We start from the raw sequence: 20,834 nt of genomic DNA, 5'->3' as shown, positions 1-20,834 counted from the left end.
GGCTTAGGTTAGCTCTTTGGGAAATGAATCTTAAAAAATTGAGCTATATATCTCTCAGTTCACTGCACCTTTGTCAAGATGAATGAAAAAAATATATTGCTGACATAGATAAGAGAGAGTGAACAAAATGGAAAAATGCATGATAGCGAATACTGATTCACTTTTGGTTCAGGAAGAGCTGTTGTGAAATTCAGATCACTATAGATTTTATTTTACCATCATTTTCTTTGCTTTCTCTGATGTTGATGATGAAATTAAAACATAGGCTCCCTACTATCTTAACAATATTTTGTGTCCTACTTGTTAGATGAATTGTTATAGCAGTGTGGAAGTTTAAATTATATATAAAATAAGTATGATAGATATATGTTAAATATGCCAAGTATAAAAATACTCTATTATATGACATGCCTGGAAACCTTTCTTAGAAAATAGTATACATTCTAATTCCCAATGAAAAGGCAGAATTTGCTTCTCATAATTTTTTATCATTTCAAAATTGTCCTGTTCACAAAGAAATTAACGGTCAAAGGTTAACATTGGCAAAGGTATCCATGGTACCTTGATAGGTAAAAACTTAGTTCAGAGCATGAATTAATGATAATGATTCTGTGGTAAGAACGCAATGTACAGAAAATTTGTACAGACATGAAGATTTACAAATTAAAATGATTTCAACTCTGTTTTTTAAAGATATTGTCAGGCATGGATAAAGGCTTGAATTTAGTAGGAAGGCATAAATGTTTTTGGCATGATAATTTATATAGGCCCAGCCTATCACAGAAGTAGTTCCTAATGTCTAATTTTTCTCAGATAGAAATTGTATATTTGAAATTATATGTATGTAGAATATGTATACTATACATTTGGATCTCTCTTTGAACTGTGATGGGGCTAATCAGCTTTTGATTGCAAGGTTGGTTGTGCTGCCAGCACAATTTGATGTTTTTCTGTCTCTTTAGTTTTGGTATTTCAGTACAATGTGTTTGCAGACTAGGTGCTCAGTATCCATAGATGAAATGTCAGCAGCAGCAAGAGGCCTTGTGGTGCTATGCCTCTAGTGCCGAGATATAGTTCCTCTGAGTCATATTTACCGTACCTCAACCTCTTCCTCTTCTTTTCTTTTCTTTGCTGCATAATAAAAATCCAATTAATGATATTGAAGCTGTTAACAACCCCATAAAGTACCACCAACCATATAGGAAATGCCTGGACCAGGAAATATTCTCAGTTTCACTTTAAGGAAAGATCCAGTTGGAACTAAACAAATGGATTAATATTAAAAGTTGTTGCCCTACAATAAATACATAAAAGGAATATAGTACAGGATGCTCATAAGTAGGTGTGGAAATGTGGCTGGCTAAGGCATGATATATGGCCTTAGCACTTTTTCCAGCCCAAGTGCTTCTAGAATTGAACATTGATTTATTTGAGGTGACTCTTATCTATATAAAAATAATACTTAAGTGCTCAGTCTACACAGTGATATGGGTTTATTTATATAAATATATTATATATTTTTATTCTATCACTTGTGGTAGCTTGCAAATACTGTATCCATGAAACCCATAAACTCACTCCATTAAAACCAGACCAAATTATATTAATTGCTATCTAACTGCTTTATATGGATATTGTGATAGTTACATACGTTTACAATTACTCTGCAAACTTATATTACTGGGAAAATTTAGAAAGATGTACACATTAAATATTTTAAAACTAAAACATTTCCAACTGTTCTGTTTTTAAAAGGTAACTTTTGAAATACATAAACAGAACCTTTCTCGGATGTTCAGGGAATATGAAGAGAAAGGAGACGAATGCTGCACTGCTGGTCCATCATCCATTATTAGAACAATTTCAGGTATTAGTAAAGAAACTGAAGTTACAGAGAAGCTCCATCAACTTGAAAAAAAAGAAGCTGACACTTCTTCAGTTGATACTGACAACAGAAGCATGAACAATAGTGTTTTGAAAGATGAAAGTAGATTATCTGATTTTGAAGAACCCAGTAATTCAGAAACAAACAAAGAAAAAACCAAAACAGAAAATATTCAGAGACCTCTTGATTTAAATGGAGCACCTAGTTTAGATCTTCCCCTACAAGCCAAAATTACAAAACAGAGCTCAGACTGTACTGCTGAAATTACTGGAATAAACCATGAAGAAAAAGAAATATGTACCACTGATTCACAATCATCTTTAGAAAATGTTGAAACACTAGAAAATCCAGAAATGTTAGAAAATGTAACACCAGAAGTATATGTGGAGGAGGATGAAGATTTTGTTGATTTAAAAAACGAGACTAATCTGGCACTTACATCAGAACAATGTGTTCCAAAATCCATTGAGGATCATGATTTGTGCGATAGCCAGGTAACCTCAGTTATACAGCAGTGCACTGCTTCTTCAAAAGAACCTGTTTCAATAGAAGTAGTTCCTGAAACTGTTGAAGGATCAGTGGAAACAGAACAGCAGGATGGCTTGCCAGAAATCAGTTGTCCTGAAGTAAACAGAGCTCAGTCAACTTCAGACAATGAGAATAACATTGATGACAAAAATACTAATCAACCCCAAACCAAGACAGTTGTAGATAGCACACAACCACAGACTTCAGAAGCTATAATTGCTTCAGATAAGAAAATTGCCAGACTTGATGTTTCCAGCATTGCATCAGATACTGAAAGATTAGAATTAAAACCCCATGCAAATCCAGAAGTAAATCAACCTCCTAGAGCCATTACTAAGGTAGGTTTTGCACTACTATCTTCTTAAGTAAGTTAAAAATATTTACCAGATGGCATGATTGTGTGTGTGTGTGTGTGTGTGTGTGTGTGAGAGAGAGAGAGAGAGAGAGAGAGAGAGAGAGAGAGAGAGAGAATTCTGTCTACTTAGCTAACTTTTAATAGCAGTTATAATTAAGAATGCTTACAGATTTGTAAAGTGACCTAGGTTAGATGTTTTAACTGCAAATATTATAAAGCTGAGATTAAAATGTCACATAATTTTCTGTATAAAAATGTTTTAATAATTTAAAACTAGAATGTATGCAAGATTTGCATCACTTATGCATTATTCCTAATTAAAGTGATGTTCCTAAGTGCTTCCCTCCTGCAGAAATACCTTCCAATGGATAATCATCAAGTTACATCACAGTTCCTCAAAGGAGGAAAATCACAGGCAGCAGCAATATATGCACCCTATGTGGTAAGGTCTAGCTGCTGCTTATTCTTGTCTTGGCTGGCAGAGATGGTGGCATAGTTGCTAAGTAGTATATAGACTTGATATGATTTTTAACTGTTTAAGCACAGTCCTCAAATAAGTATGACTTTATAAAATTAGTATTGACTATATCATACCTTCTAGAACAGTGGTTCTCAACCTTTCTAATGCCGTGACCCCATAATACAGTTCCCCATGTTGTGGTGACCCCCAACCACTTATACATCACTGGGTGCCAGGGGCGTGGCCAAAGAAAAGGAGGAAAAAATGGTGGACAGCCTTGTTTGGCAACCCCCGTGAAATGGTCGTTCGACCCCAAATGGGGTCCCGACCCACAGGTTGAGAACCACTGTTCTAGAATATGAACAGCTTTTCCTGGAATTAGATATCTGCTAAGGCTCAGATGAAATTTTCAGTGTGATCTTCAGCTTGACTTATATCTCTCAATTTATATTGTTTCAAAGACATCTAGGCAGTATGATTCATCAGATCAAAATGTAGTAACTCCTGCAGATGGACAGAGGAAGGATTCTAGATCTACCATGTTCCGTATTCCTGAATTTCGATGGTCTCAAATGCATCAGCGCTTGCTTACAGATCTCCTCTTTTCAATAGAAACAGATGTACAGATGTGGAGAAGGTGATGTCTATGAAATCTTAGACAGTTTACATAATATAAGCAAAATCTGTAAAATTGTATCCTAATTAGATATTATATTTTGAAATGGATGAATTGTAATATATAACTGAGTTCTCAAAGTTGAATTGGAGCCTTTCGGGACCAAGTTGTATTAGCATCTTCTGAAATGCTTGATTGAATAATGTTTTCATATAATACAAAGATTGTTCAGAATCAAGAATTGCATTGCATTAAAATATACTCTTTATATACGTTTTTCCCTTTTTATTTTATTTGAACAGGAAAATAATGCTTCTTCAAAACCAAATTTTGTAAGCTGCTTTTTTTCCCTTTCAGACTCGTTCTATTTTACTGAAACACTATGATTCCTTTTTTAAAATGAGGTTCAGCAACATCCAGAATTACTGAAAAGAAGTTGCTTTGCGCAAGACATTCCCGTGCATTAGGGTGTTATTTAAAAAAAGAATCAAATATTGGAAACTGATGAATATATTTAGCTTGGGTTTAGGATGAGGGTGAAGGTTCAATCTCTGAGTTTGTGGTTGGTTTCTGAATGTTTCATTACCAGCTAGGTAACATTTTCAAACGCCACTGAAGATGTTACCTAGCTTGGTAATGAAACATTCAGAAACAAACTCACAAACTCGGAGAACGAACCTTCACCCTCATTAGAAAATGATTTTGTGAGATTATATAGATCAGGAGTGCCAAATTGCTGGCCCATGGGCCGGTTTCATCATACTGAAGCCGCGCCCACCCCATTGCCAGCAATGGCAAAACCGGTCCGATACATTGCATGATGTCACGTGACGTCGCGAGTTTGACATGTCTGATATAGATGAATAAAAAGGACTATTGCCTAACTGTCCAGTCTAAACTTACCCTCCTTATCATGTCTATGGAGATTCTCAATCATCCAGATCATGGTTGTTCCAAAGGTACTTTTTCAAAAGGCAATTGGACTTTGTTTTTCTAGAAGAAGTTTTGCTTCTCATCGAAGAAGCTTTTTCAGTTCTGAGTGAATTGTGATGAACACTCATAACTGAAGAAGCTTCCTGGATAAGAAATGATCTTCAGGGAAATACAAAGTACAATTGCCTTTTGAAAAAAGTATCTTTGGGATACCCAACTTAAATCAGTTTTAGTCTATTGATTGACCAAAATGAAAATGTATTAAATCACATGCAGTGAATAGTTTGGTAAAATAGAAGGAATTTATTGCATTTATTTGTTGTAACAGGAATTAAATTTCTTTATGCTTTCTATTTTTATACTCTTTTTGCTTAGAAAGTGAAGTGTGCAATATCATTATAAGTTACTGGTTTCTCTTAGGAGGAATGAGTTCAGATCCACTTTATTAATATATTTTATCAAATTTAAACACCACCCAGTTCACTGTCTAAGTGACCCCCCAAGTGAAACTTATTCTGATAATTTATTCAGTGTCTTTTGCAGACTTTAAATAATTGGGGTTCCTAATAATAAATATTCACCACATACTTAAACATAGTTTCTGGAGATCTATGTTCTAGAGAAAATTAGAAAGATAAGGAGAGGGCATTTTCAAGTTAAGATGAGGATGCATTGGTAACTTAGAATGCTGATGTGTGATTCTTGGCTGCAGGAGAAATTTCTGATTGATGTAAGTAAATAGTATTTCAATAAATAAGTACTTTGTAACATTGCAAGAGAAAATACATATTTCCTGCATATTTTATTTTGGAGCAGTCATTCTACCAAGACTGTGATGGACTTCGTGAACAGCAGTGATAATGTCATCTTTGTACATAACACGATTCATCTTGTCTCTCAAGTGATGGACAATATGATTATGGCTTGTGGTGGCATATTACCTTTGCTTTCAGCTGCTACATCTGCTACGGTAAGAAATCCAATTTCCAATACATAAGTGATGCTTTGTGTCTTTGTGCATTGGATTATACTAAACTAAAATTATGCTCAAGTATGCTTGCTTATGGCTCTGCTGGGGGGGGGATTTGTTCTGTGTGCCAACACTAAAAAACTGAGTTATGTGACATTGACTTCATTTTGCCTTTCTTTTCATTGAGTGAAAAAGGATAAATGAAAGCATTCTCTCAGATCCAATCTAAGTCTATTAAAGATGAGGTACTTGAAATCAGTCTGTTTCTTTCCCCTTCTTGCCCAAATGTGATCATGTTCTATAGTATCATCCAGAGGCATATGTAAGGAGGGCAAAAGGGTAAGATGACAGTTGCAACCATGTGATTGAAACACTGCCATTTGTGTATGTTTATGATACATCTATTTATCATCTGTGCTTATAGCTTCTTCCAAGTCCAGGAAACAATTTTTGAAGGGGATACCAGATTGAAGTGGTAACCTGTTTTGTGTTTTCAGCACTTCTAATCTTTTTGCTGTTAAAAGTTTATCATAAATGCAATTTTTGCTTTACTGATGAAGTCTACCATAGAATAAAATAATTTGGAACGTTTCATAATTAATTTAAGGCATGATTCACAATTTTTTGAACCAGATTGCCAGTTAAGGAATAACATATGCATTTATTCATGCACCTTCACTCTCATATGTTATCCCTTTCCCTTATTCTCAAAAGTCCCATAGGGACACCATGACTTTGATGCAGTTCTTTAGCCTATATATAACAGGGCACCATGACTGTCAGCTCAAAACAATAATGTGTGATGTGCTGTCATAAATTTCCTTTCTGGGGAATAGGCAGTCATTTTAGGAATTATAGAGGGTTTTGGAAGTAACTTTTGTATCCAGAAAATGGCTAAAGGGAACAAGATTTTCTGTGCTGTTGTGTCCATCATTGTTCACTAGACTACTAATTTTTGGAAACTACAATCACATTCTGGCTTACGTATTTTTTACAATTTTGCTGAAATATTTGTCCGTTTTATTTCTATTTCAGATTTTTCTCTGTAGTAATTTAACGTTTGTTTGTTATGGTACCTAGGCACTCAAATTCATTTAAAGTTATACTTGTTTCTTCATAGAACCAATTCTGAAACAGTTCTCTTTTATATTATTTATAAACAATATAAATTATTTATATTATTTGGTCTAGTGGTTAAGGCACATAGCTAGAACCAAGAGAATATAGCATGAAAGCTGGCTAGGTGACTTTAGATCAGTTGCTCTATTTCCGCCCACAAGGTCAGGCTCAGACAACAAACCAATTGGTCAATTCCTTCAACACCCAGTTGATAAAAAAAAAACTTAGAATGGGAAAATAAAGATCATCCTGTTCCAACAGTAATTGGAACCAATGTTTATTATTCATATTGTCATTATTTCCTAGATTCTTGGACAAATAAATTCAAACATCAATTCCATGTATACAGCTAGTCCTCATTTAGCAACCAGAATTGGGACCAGTAACTTGGTTGCTAAATGACATAGCAACTGTGGAAAATAATGTGATTGTGACTGCTTACAATTTTATTGTACCTTCCCCCTTTCCCCACTCTCTCATCCTTTGGAATGCTTACCATAGTGCTGGGATAACTAGCAAAAAGGGAATTAATGTTTGTGTTTATATTCATTGGAGAGGAAAGGATTACAAGAAAGTAAGGAAGCACACAATGGGGAATATGCATTGAAAGGAATATACTAGCACCATCTAGTGTAAAGGATTCCTGATTAGAGCATTTAGTAGCTTGGTACCCGTTTCGCTATTGTTGTAACTTATACTTGCTGCCTGAGGCAGATGCTAAGTGAGATCTACCTGATAAACAACCATAGTGACATTGGACTAGGGTAATTTAGGAAAGCATATAAAATAAATAAATATTTTTCATTTCCCAGCATGAATTGGAAAGCATTGAGCCAACTCAAGGATTATCAGTGGAAGCTTCCATAGCATTCCTTCAAAGATTAATTAGCCTTGTGGATGTACTGATCTTTGCAAGTTCTCTTGGATTTACTGAAATTGAGTCAGAGAAAAATATGTCATCTGGTGGAATTTTAAGGCAATGTCTTCGACTTGGTAAGCAAATAGTTGTCTAGCATTGACATGTTTTTTATCTTTGATAAATTGTCTTAAATATATTCACAAAGAAAATGCCTATCAAACTTATAATGCTCCTGTATCTATCTAGAGATCTAATGGCCATTTATATAAAAAAGGCTGATTGGAGAAAAGTTCTGCAGAATGGAAAAGGAATTATTTCTTCCTTTGTAGAAGGAATTGGAAATTCTTGAGTCTTATGTACAAAACATTCTAGAATAGCCAATGTTCTAGGGATAATTAATGTATTTCTGCAAGTAGATGTCCAGAACCATATAATGTTCTAGATGCTTCATGACAACATTATGTCTTTATCTTTAGGTTAGTTATGTTTATTTGCTGGTTGTACTTGAAATTCAGTGGTCCCTAAAATATATCTTTCATTTTAGTTTGTGCGGTAGCCGTCAGAAATTGTTTGGAATGTCAGCAACAGCATAAGTTAATGAAGCTTAGTGGAGAAAATGTTAAACATCGGAAAACAATGCAAAGCCTTATAGCCTCAGGAAGAATTGGAGCAAAGGCAAGTGGTTTTTTTTAAGTCAATGCTGGCAAATGATGGTTTTTTTCCCCTCTGTATCCTGATGAACACATTTATGTGACTTTTTTATATTAATATAGGTATCAAAAACCAAGTATAGTTGTTTAATTACCTAGACATTTATTTTAAATTGTATATACAGTGTAATAACATATAAATGCTGACACTTTTCAAGAAGAAATATGTATCAAATGTAAGTCATAAATACTTTTAGTTTATTTCCACAATTTTGCTTTATACTAGGCAACCATGATCTGTTGAGTTAAGGCTGCCCATCATGGCATGAGTGCAAGGGGACTGGCAGAAAGTGTGTGGTTGGGGAGACTTACCCAACCAACTTGTGACCTTGCCTGCAAGATTTCCCATTGACGTTTCCCCCTGCAAGCTTCCCAGGAATGAAGTAGCAAGTCCAAACCCAGTGTCTGCCATCAGCTACAGTCACATAATTTCCCTGCAAGCTTCCCTGGCTTTTCCACTGACTTGTGAGAATGAGAATGTGTTAGGGAACCTTGTAAATAAGGATCATGTGTAGTCATTTCAGATATGTTACCTTACCTAAAACAGAATGATCATGAGTGGACAAAAAATCAGTGGGAACTTCCTTCTGACTTCCTCATTGAATTTATTTGTGAGAAGCTGGCAGTGACCTCAGATATCTTCCTTCCTTCCTTCCTTCCTTCCTTCCTTCCTTCCTTCCTTCCTTCCTTCCTTCCTTCCTTCCTCCCTCCCTCCCTCCTCTTTCTTCCTTTCTTCCTTCTTTCTTCCCCTGGGGGGAACAAATGAGGGATTGAGTGGTTGAGATGCTGCTGTGGAATGTTGAAAATGAGGATTGTGTGACTATAGCAGTAGCCGAGCTACTGAAGTAGTTTTAACTTATCCAAATTTCATTTTCTCAGGAGTGATGGATTGTGGCATTCTGTAGGTTAGCCCATTTGAAGTACATTTGTGGACAGAATTTTGCCCTATGATGCACCATTTTGCCCAGCTAAAGATCACAGGCACAAGAGTTTTCAAACCTTGTATAAATATTTGAAAAACTACAATGTAACGGATTTTTCATCAGATATAAATAGATCTATAGATAAATCTTCAAAATGAAATAATATTTGCCCCCTTTTTCTTTTGAACAGAGTCCAGTTGATATTGTAACTGGAGGGATTTCTCCAATAAGAGACATTGACAGACTTCTACAGGATATGGATATTAATCGGCTCCGTGCAGTGGTATTCAGAGATATAGTGAGCAATTTTTCCTACTTATTTCTTTTTTTAAAATAATCATGTATAGTTATTAAACTTATGCACCATTCCATAATACCAAAATCTAACAGTATATGTACAAGAATTGTAAAATACTGTGGAAATAGCAAAACAGGAATTGAGATCATGTAAAAAGCTTAAGTTCTTATTAACAGTTGTTTCTGCAGGTAGCTTCAGTTTTGTGAATATTTTTTTTTAATTGGAATGTATTAAAGACCAGAATGTTATCACTGTGTTCCTAGAATAGTTGAGCCATCAGGACAACGCAAGTTCTTTCTATTTAAAAAGTAGGACTGGAATGAGTTCAAATAATTTTTAGTACATCACCAATAGATGTCAATAGAATGGCAGTAGAATATTTCCCAATGTCAATAGAATTCTGAAGTTGTAGATGTTTTACTTCATTCAAATATAAAACTAGAATAATATCAATTGCCTAGATTAGAATGTTTCTACATGAGAGGAAATCTCTGTGTAACACAATATTCAAAATTATAAAACAAAATGTTCTGCTATTTTATCAACATATGCGATTAGCAAAGATCAGGATTTAGTCCAGCATTAAGTGAATAAAAATGCAGAGTTCTAAATGTGCTTCTGCAAATTTTAAAAGAGATCCTCTGAATTCCACTGCTAGCCCTGGTAAAGAGTCTTTTCTTATATACTCATCATAACATATTGTGAGGAGCTCTTTGAAACAGTTGTGGTAAGCTGTTTTGTTAAGCAACAGATTTGAAAGAATACTTTGCTTCCCAAAGCATCACTCCATGTGATTCACACAGCCCTAATAAATAAATTCTTGTAGATTTTTTAGTGAAATTTCCTTGAGGAAATTATTTTGTGATAGTAATACCGTAAATGCCGGCGTATACGACGACTTCCGCGAGCGCTGAAATCGGCGCCAAAGACGGGGGTCGTCTTATACGCCGAGTCGTCTTATACGCCGGAAATACTGGTAGTTTCCGGCATATAAGACGACTTTCTAGGAATGCAGCCCGGCTATAAAGACGGGGGTTGTCTTATATGCCGGGTCGCCTAATACGCCGGCATATACGGTATTAATTCAGGTCTTAGTGTGTGACAATAAAATAATTTCTATATGTTTTTGGTTTTTTAGGAGGACAGTAAGCAAGCACAGTTCTTGGCTTTGGCTGTAGTGTATTTTATCTCTGTACTCATGGTATCAAAATACAGAGATATCTTGGAACCTCAAGATGAACGGAGGCAATTTCAACCTACTCAGTCACCCAAAATAGGTTAGTATTGTAGGCACCTGGAAATATACTTTATTGATCAGCGTAGGATATTCATAACATTATAAATTTCCTCAACCTGAAGACATGTGTCTTCAATTCCTAGAATTCTTAGCATTTGGGGGCATAATGGTGAATATTTTTATTTTTAGATTAGGTTCTATTCAAAATAATCTTTGTTAATATTCTGAATAATTCATTGATCTATAATACTTGTTTTGATTATGAAAAATGATTATTAGTAACATAGACTTTCATATGTGCACTTTAAAAATGTGAATTGAAAGATTACATTTAATCTGCCACTTGAAAATTGATATCAAAAACTTCTGATTATTACTTCTAAATATGAAGTTAGTTTATTAGACCTCAGAGATTCTTGGAACTGATCATCCAAAGTTTATTTTTTAAACAAGTTTTTGCTTACTGTCCAGAACATTATTTTTAATATTTCATTGGTTTAATGCAAGTTTAATAGATAAAATATATTGGTAATAAACACAAAATAGGATCAATGTCCTTTGGAAATCAATTGGATGATATCTTATGTTCATACTTTGATATAAATTATAATTATACTTTAAGAAATGCAGTTTAAGTTCAAGTGCAACAATGTGTTTAGCTGAAGGATAAATTGATCATGTCAAGTAGATAAATCTATTGGAATAGACAGATTTGTGCATTGATTTATTAGTAAGTTTTTGCTTGTAAGTAAAGATCCTGCTGTTTTTGATTGTATGGTTTGTATGACTGGAAAATTCAAAGTTGCAGAGTTCCAGATAATTACTAGATGGCAGGAAAGAGATGTAGAAGCCATCGACATACTTCCCAAATAGGATGATTCTGCTGGAAATTAACTTTATAAATAGCAAGATTGGTCGGAATCTGAAACAATTTTCCACCAGTTATAGCAGACCTGATATTCTGTACATTATAGCCTTAAATGTTTTCTAGATTCACTATGTTCTTTTTTGACAAGCTGTAGCTTATCTACATAATCAGTTCCTTTTCAGCTCTAATATCTGATAACTGAATAAGTAAAGAGACCCCATAAGTATTATAAATGCAATGTAATTTAAATTGCTCAAGCATAGAATCAATTTGGAATTCTTAGTTACAGTAACCTCTAGTATTGTCTATATGATGAATTAAGAATGGGAAACTTTAAGAACAGGTATTTGTTGTAATTTTTGTTAAGATAGCAGTTGTTTATAAAATAATCTCATCACTTTTAAAAATTCTGATGTTTTATACTATATATTATTTATTTCTCAAGATAAGGAAGAACAATCTGAAGCTATTACCATTTTAAGTCAGGAACCTGCCAAGGAGTCAGAAAGTGTGGTGTCTCCACAAAGAACGGATTCGGGAATTCAGGAGAAAGCACATTGTGGATCAGGACACAATTCTGAGAAGGTTACTGAATCAGAAAAACAGAATATAAGTACAGGTCCAGATGCAATAAGTGAAATATTATGTACTCTTTCTTCAGAAGTTAATAAATCTCAAGAAAGTAAAAATGAAGTACATAATGAGGTAGATGGTAAAACTGCATCCTCTATGCAAACTGCAAAAAATGTCAATGTAAAAGACATCCTAAGAAGTTTGGTCAGTGCTCCTGCAGATGGGGCCATGGTGGACCCTGCTGTTCTTCCACCTGTTTTTCTTGGAGTCCTTGGTGATGGTGCCTCTGCACAACCAATACAATTTCAATCTTTTGACAGGTAAGGATGATTAAACCTTGACCTATATAAAATGACATAAAATAACTTTTTAATTTTTTTAAATATTTTTCCTGAAATGTGCATATCTGCAAATATATTTCATAAATCTAAAAGTATAGTATAGACCACAGGTCGGCAACCTGCGGCTCCGGAGCCGCATGCGGCTCTTTGAGCCTTCCCCTGTGGCTCCCAGCCTTCTCTGCCTTTGCAGAGAGAGACAGAGAGAGGCAACTGCGCTTCCCTGCTCCCCCCCTCTCTCTGTTTGTGTTTTTGTGTGTGTGTATGTATAAAAGAGAGTGCACTCACAGTGTTCTCTGAAGAGCTGAAAAGCTTACTGGGCGGAGCTCCTCCCTTTGCTGCGTCTCTGCAGGAAGCAGGAAGGGCAGGAGAGAGCTAGCTAGCCCAGCTAGGCTGACTCAGGAATTCTGGGAGTTGAAGTCCATGAGTCATAAAAGAGACGAGGTTGCCTACTCCTGCGCTTGTTGGACAACAGCTTGAAGCTTGCCAGGTGAGCAGCAGATAGAAGAGGATTCATTGAGATTCCATATTGTGGTATTAAATGCAAATAATCTACCCATGATGGTAAAATGTTAAACTAGCAAAAATAAGTTTAAAAAGCAAACGTTTGCAGATGGTAGAAAGGAAAGTCAGCGTTTGTTCAAGTTTTTTCAGGATTGTTTTGTGCTATTTTGAAGACTTTTTGCATTACAGGAACAATTCAGAATTAAAAAGCGTAAGCATAAATTTGTATTGTTGCAATTTAATAATGACATAAAAGATAGTATCATTTTTTATGCCAGATTGCATGTGATTTACTTTCAAAACTTTATTAGAATAAAAGCACACTAAGATTGAAAAATATATAATTGCTAGGGAAGAACTGCAAGAATAGGAATTTCATGAGAAGGTGTATGCATCTCTGGGTCATAATTTATTATATAATTAGTAGGTATACTAGTAAGATGAATTTTAATGCCATGTATTGCTGTACCATAGCGCATTCTATTCACATTCAATGTATATTTGTAGTTAACATCTAGGATTGTTATTCTTATAGATACAGTGAATGAACTGTGTACATGCAGTGTTTGTGAAAGGAAAAATAACCATAAAACAAGAAAAAAATCTTTGCATGACTAAAGTTGTTTTTTTAATGCTCGATTGTTCAATTTTATTCATTCGAGCTAACATAAACTAGGTTTCATTAAAATAAACTATATTCTTGGCTTTATACAGGAATACGACTTTGCTTACTTAGCTTCTAATTTTCCAATTATTATGCAGATTGAAGAAAGTGATCAAAATTAATTTGAATGCATTAGTGAATACAAAATATAATGTTGCTGCATTAAAGGGGCAAAAATTAAAACCAGCACTTTGTAAAATTGATTTTCTTGTAAGATTTTAACATATGATAGAAACTTGTTCCATTGTCTGTCCCATTTTTTCAGATTTATTTATGTGTGTGTGTGTGTGTGTGTGTGTGTGTGTGCACGCACACGTGCGCATGTGCTACAGTTTTAGGTTAATTGTAGGTAGAATGGGTTATGACCTTTGTTCAGGAAACGAGCTGGGTTTTATCTCCAGGGACATCACAATACTAACGTTACAATTGGAAACTTGGAGCAAGCTGGCTTTAGGATGCTCTAAGGAACTTAAGTGTATCTGGTTTATATTTAACATATTGTCTAATGTGGAATACAGGGCTTTGTGAATTAATTTTTGGGGTTGGGGGAAGAAATCTTGTTAATTTTTTTTTCCTATGGAGCAGTTTTACAGAAAAGTATCTCTGGGAATTTCAAAGCATCTCTCTGATCCTACATTTATCTCAGGAATGTTGTGTCAGAAATCAAAACTCTCCTCATATTTTAAGGATTATCAACTTTTCAGCCATTGCTGGAGAATATACAGTAACAGCTACATGAGTGAGACCTAGCTGAAAGGCTGGCAGGTTGTGGATTTTTGCAAACAAGAAGATGATGTGTGCTTATTCCCATACCTAAAACTACTTTTTTATCTTACATGGAGATCCAACCTGGTGATTAGTGGGTGCTAGGGATCTATCTTGATCAAAGTTCAAGGACTGGTCTGGCTTTTTCATTAAGGAAGTAGAGACAGTGAATTGGTAGACTACTTGCAGTATTTATTTTCTATAATCTTCCAGGAGCCAAAATACTATTTTATTTCATTTTTTACAGTATAAATGTTGGAAATTATCTAATGTCCTGTTGAATAAAATAAACTAAGCAAAGTTATCTGTGGTATAGCTATTAAAAGTACTGAAATACAATCTTACATTTTTCAGTCATTTAAAAAAAAGAGTAGTAGAAATAGTTGTTCTTTGCAGTGAAAATTAGATTTGAAGGCAAACTTTTTCCTATTTTTAAGGTATTTCAGGGTTTTTGCAATGATTTTATGTAAGCATGCTTACATATTTATCCTTCTAACACATGAGCTCATTAATCTCTGTCAAATATGCAAATTAACTGAATTATGAGAATGTATTTCTTCACTAGTCATCAGTTTTGAAAAAATAGATGAAATAAATAATGTAAGTATTGCGTTTTAATTATTGGCTTAAAAGTGGGTACTTGGCAACCTGCCTACAATTATGGCCACAGTGGTGTTTCAAACTCCCCCATCTGCCTATCTCCCCCCATCTAAGCCTTTTGGCCTGCACTCACTATCCCAGGTGACCTTCGCCATCTTCTTGCTCCCATTGCATGTTAGTCCTGGATGCTGGACCAGGCTGGGCTAGGCTTCAGCTTTGAAAAAAAAAGCCAAAAGAATTCCCAGAGCCACAGGGCCTAAAAGTCCTTTTGTTTTTTGTTTTATAATATTCAGTTGCTTAATAATGGGTTCATATCTGTTAATTAATAAACAACTGCCTGACTTGGGATGCTAAGTAGAGCTTGCAGAGTTCTAAATATTCCTACATTCACATGGATACATGTATCTCTTAAAGACATAATCCAACAAATTATCTTCTTTTCATTCATGCATCTACCAATGCATACAGTTTCTACAGGATGAAAAAGGAAATATTTTTCTTTCATTGAAGGACCGTAACACTACTGCATCTTTACTACAAATAAATGATTCAGAATCCATGGCAAAGTACAATGATAATTGCTGATCACATACTCACAATATCTTAACTTTTAACTTTTGATATGATGTAGCAAAAATACTGTATTTTTTCTATGTAGCAAAAAAAATTCTGTATTTTTGGGGGCATTATTAAGTATAATCATTGACCATTCAAAATTAAAATATTAATCATAATTAATCAAAAAATTAATAAAAAACTTAGCATACATCTAAAATCGATAGTTTTTAATCTTAAATTGTTTATCAAAGATCCTTCTGATAAATGAATTTATAACCTAATTCATTATAAATGAATTTATAACCTAATTCATTTTTGTGCAAATTTATGTGGAAAATATCTACATTTATGGCTTAATTCCTTGGTCTGGGGCTCAGGTGGCTTTTGCTTCCATATTTTAATGTATAGTTAACATTAGCAATCACCCTTGTAATAATTCAATCCATACTATAACATCCATGGTGAATACCTATTCATTCATAGTGTTCAGAATGTCTAATCAAGCCCAGTTTAGTTACAGCAATCAGTGCAACTTAAAATGGGAAGAAATAAGGATATCTTTTTAATAAATTTATAAACTGCTAGAACATTTCTACATTATATATCTGCATTTGGAGTCAGTGTTAATGTGTTTTATTTACAAACGACATATTTTTAATGCTATTAAGGGAATACTTTCTACCACTACTTAACAGTACTGTCAACAGAATAAATTGATTAAATAAATTGAATGTTGAAGACTTTTGGCTTATAGTTAACACCAGGTAATTAAAAAGAAGCACTGCTTTGGGAGTCCATAATATATATCAACTGTATTCCTTAGCTCATTAACAGGGATATTGCATGTTTATGGAGCTAACTTGCAATTAAAAGTGTCTTTTACGTATGGTTAACTGGATATTTTAGATGTTTGGAATAAAACATTACTATTTAATTGAAATTGGTTTGCCACAATTATTCTTTCTAATATAAATGATGTCTGAAACATGGACTATATTCAGTTTTGAATATTTCTGAATATTTAAGCTAGAGCACTAATTTCATAGGTCATTTCTATAGTAACTTATTTATAAAGTTAAAACATATATTGGTCCAGTTTATTTTAATTTTAAACTTCTGTTTAAGTAATCTTCAACTTATTTAAACTCTCGTGCAAATGTCTACTTTATTTTAAATATAGTGATTCCAGTGATGACTACTTTGCTTAAAACTACTTTTGTATAGTTTTTGTTAAAAATAATATAAAGTGTTGACATAAAAGGGCAAAATCAGAATGTGTTTTGGGGTATCTTTAAAGATTAGCAGATTTTTAATAACAATTTGATATCCTTAGAACATAAAATTTTGACAATTCTGAGAAAAGAGATGTAATATCTGGATTTCAAACTTGACTACTTTGCATAACTCTGAGTTTGTTATATATTTTAAATATACATTTGGTCATTCGCAAGCATTTAAAATATAGTTTGCAACACTTCTTTTCTGTCCTAGGAGTGTGGTTGTGGCCCCAAAGAAGTCAGTGAGTTCATCTTCAGCCACAATTAACGTGCCTACAAATGCTGTTAGTGTGGTTTCTTCTTTGGATTCTTCTCAAGCCCCAGATGTAAATGGAAGCTCTCCAAGTAAGTGAGAGAACGCAGATGAGTTTTGCAAAATAAAATAACAAAGCAATATGATATATATTTGTAATTTAGCTACCGAGACATCATATACCACCCAACTGAAATTGCAAAGTTGAGTTTCCTTGGCTAAGAAATACTCAAAAGAATCCTAAGTACTGATCTTTTCTCTTTTTTAACTTTTTATTTAATTTTTTATTTATTATAAATTTGGCTCTTAGAATACTTTTGCGTAAATATTATGTCCCCAATTTAAGTGCTGACATTACTGCAAAGATTGTTATATGAACTTCCAGTAATAAGATGTTATATGAACTTTCAGTAATAAGAACTCAGAGCCTATCCTATAAATAGCTTTTAATACTACACATAAAGTGAGAATAGCCATTGGTTTTCATTTGTGGTCCTGGATCTTCCCTAAATATATAATATGAAAATATTCTGCCTTGATTTATAATATTCTCCCTTCCAGCAGAATTCTATACTAAATGTAAAAATGTCAGTAGTCATCTATGGTTGCTTTTTCCTTCATACAATCGTGTCCGATTCTCAGAGACTGCTTGGACAAGTCCCTGCAGTTTTCCTGGCAAAGTTTTTCAGAAATAGTTTACATTGCCTCCTTTCTAGGGCTGAGAGAATGATTGGGCCAATGTCACCCAATTAGCTTTGTGCCTAAGGTGAAAGCAGTAGTCACAGTCTCCCTGTTTCTAGCCTGATTCCTTAACCTCTGAAGCAAACTAACTCTGATTAGTTCCCAACAAAATTATTTGATGCTATAAAGAAAGCTGAAATTGAAGTTCATTTATTTATTATATATATATTGTAATATCTATTTTAATGATTTAGTGGCTGATGAAAAAAAATAGTATGCTCTCTATCTTTTTATTTGTATGAAACCTTGGTTTAGAATGATTCTCTAGAGATTATTTTACTTGCCCATTGTTATCCTTATGCATCAATTATTTAAATACCTTCATTCAACTATTGAGATGATATTCATGTAGATTTGAAATAGGAAATAATCCTGCAGAGAGGCTGTTTAAGATAGTGGACAAGATTTATTTTTAAGTCCTAAAGAGAGCATCAGGTAATTATTGTAAAGAAGATGCATAATATTTAAATTTTGCAGTAAGTGAATGAATTCACTCTTATATTTTGAAATAGCAACAGATAACTTGAGATTTATCTTTTTAATCTCTCTTTTTCTATGTTTTTATATCCAAAATATTTCTTTAGCCAACTAAATATTCCCTTTAAAAAGAAATTCTTGTTACTAAAGAAAGAAGAAATAAAATCTGTCTCATAGCTGTTACTTTGTCATTAAGCTAGTAGTTAGGTTAGACCTTTGCACATATACATTCAGACATGCAGGTGTTTTGGGAACAACCCCTTCTCTTAAGATCAGTTTATTGCCAGAGACATTATTTGTTTGGACCCTTGGGGACCTTGGATAAACAATAAGCTTTCACTAGAAGGGTGCTAGACAGATGATCTATTTGCATTTCCTTTTATGTCCTTACATATGTCTGTAAAACTGTCAGTTTGAGGGAGCCAGTTTATCAATGAAAGGATAAGAAAGATAAGCCACTTGGGTTCCACTTGTTTGAAGTAGCTACCACAGTTACTTGCATGTCTGCTTTAGAAGAAAACATGCTTCTGAAAGATCTCTCTTCCCTTAAATGAATAAAAGGCATTTTAAAATGAAAACTCAGCTGGAAGTACATTTAGTACATTTATCTAAATAAGATTTATATGATGTAGTGCTTTGGAAACACTTGCAGAGCAATGCCTAACTGACATTTTTGTGCTTTCATAATCTTTAATCTAATATATTCTTTGAGACTATTTTTATCAGTGCTGAAGTTATAAGCCTTAAATGGCATTTTAATCTACAGAACTGCTTTGATGTTTTTTCCCCTAAAGGGTACAGTCTGAAATCTAAATGTGTTAAGAAATTGGTTGGGTTTTTAGCACTGTCTCATATACTGTATGTAGGAAATGTAAAATTTGAGGTTCAATTTTGTGTGGCATTTTGTATATATTTAGCTTTAGGTTTTATCTTATTCATATTAAGTTGCACAGTTGTTTTAAACCTATCAACTGACCAAGTAATTTTTTAAACGTGCACTACATACAGTCTTTTTCTGACTAGTTAATTAAGTTTGGAGTGGAACTGCTATATGGAATTGCTTCTCCTTTCTAAGACAGGCATTAGCCTCAACAGATGTGCTGCACTGCTATTTACATTCTACTGATTCTAGCAGTATGGAAAATGTGATTTGAAGTAGCTTGTGCTGCAATAAAACTTCATTTTATCTGGGCACCAAGCCAACTTTTTCATCATAAACCAAGCTCTTCAGTTAGTTAGGGTAACCAAAAACTCTGTTGCTGACTCTGAATGTCCAACATCAGGAGCTGATATCTCAAATAACTTAATATTGTCCTGTTAGATTTATAGCTTGCCACATCCCGAAGGATCAGAGTTAGTAGCAACTTAAAAGGAAGAACATTTATTATAATAGATTTTTAGCTTGTGTGCTTACCTTTCTTCTGCTCCTGAACTTGGTCATAGATATAAGTTAATTTTTTTAAATATAAATATTATGGAAAAAAGTAATTATTTTCACACAGACACACACAAAAATATATGTACAAATATACATGCAATGCTGCTATATTTTGCTTCTTTAGATCATATATTACAGAATTCTTTAACATTTTTTATCATAGATTCTGTATTACAATTTACAATTGCAAATTTCTTATAATACGGGATACCATAATTAACAATATACCCTAGGTTTCCATGCAGATATTCATTTTTAAAATGGTTTAAAAACAAATACAGAAGTTAAGGAAAAAACATGAAAAATGCATGATAAATCCAAAGTTCTCGTATTTTTAGATATTCAAAATTTTTGGAACATAGTTTAATATAGCTTTACTTTTTCAAGATTCTATTAATATAACCTTACAATAAAATATAATGGGTACACATGAGCAACCTTGCAAGACTGACACAAGTCTGAAATTAGCTTCAGTGTTAATTTCTCAAATTGTAAAATGAGTTAGTGAAATTAACTATTTTGAATAAAGAAATTTTTGAAATATTTCACCTGATTTCAATCATCTTAAATAGCACTTTATTGGTTAAGAAACATAGCTGTCAATATGAGGTCTCTGATATATTCTGATAGAAGAATAGAAACATCGAAGACCTTCTGTATAGTTAACAAAAACACTTTTTATATCTTGTATATCTATTAATCAAGAATGGGGATACTCTATAGTTCCAGGGCTCAATAGAATTGCACAGTTGTATTTTAAGCTATAGCAGCTTTTCATCATCTCTATATTATAACTTCTTTTAATAACCAGATTTTGGCAAGTGTGAACACTGTTTCTTAAAAGTGGGCAAGTTTTAAAGAGTAGAGACACACTGTTAATGTAAA

At 33.7% G+C, this 20,834-nt stretch overlaps 1 protein-coding gene across 5 annotated transcripts in view; it reads left to right on the top strand.

Moving 5' to 3' along the window:
- The window catches only part of LRBA (LPS responsive beige-like anchor protein), a 369,611-nt gene that overhangs the window by 78,238 nt on the left and 270,539 nt on the right, over nt 1–20,834 (top strand). For 4 of the 5 annotated variants that reach the window (XM_039346412.1, XM_039346410.1, XM_039346413.1 and 1 more), the window contains exons 23-32: nt 1,756–2,751; nt 3,121–3,210; nt 3,690–3,865; nt 5,594–5,747; nt 7,679–7,859; nt 8,270–8,400; nt 9,549–9,656; nt 10,795–10,933; nt 12,207–12,654; nt 17,255–17,385. In XM_039346412.1, the coding sequence (XP_039202346.1) occupies nt 1,756–2,751; nt 3,121–3,210; nt 3,690–3,865; nt 5,594–5,747; nt 7,679–7,859; nt 8,270–8,400; nt 9,549–9,656; nt 10,795–10,933; nt 12,207–12,654; nt 17,255–17,385 (2,554 nt within the window). The remainder of the gene's footprint in view (nt 1–1,755; nt 2,752–3,120; nt 3,211–3,689; nt 3,866–5,593; nt 5,748–7,678; nt 7,860–8,269; nt 8,401–9,548; nt 9,657–10,794; nt 10,934–12,206; nt 12,655–17,254; nt 17,386–20,834) is intronic. The other variant, XM_039346414.1, reaches the window with a different exon arrangement.

This window comes from Crotalus tigris, unplaced genomic scaffold (genome assembly GCF_016545835.1).
Source record: "Crotalus tigris isolate CLP2741 ecotype Arizona unplaced genomic scaffold, ASM1654583v1 scf7180000017994.786943, whole genome shotgun sequence".
In the NCBI taxonomy this organism is placed as follows: Eukaryota; Metazoa; Chordata; class Lepidosauria; order Squamata; family Viperidae; genus Crotalus; species Crotalus tigris.
The sequence above is the reverse complement of the archived record's forward strand: the minus strand, read 5'-3'. Positions and strand labels throughout refer to the sequence as shown.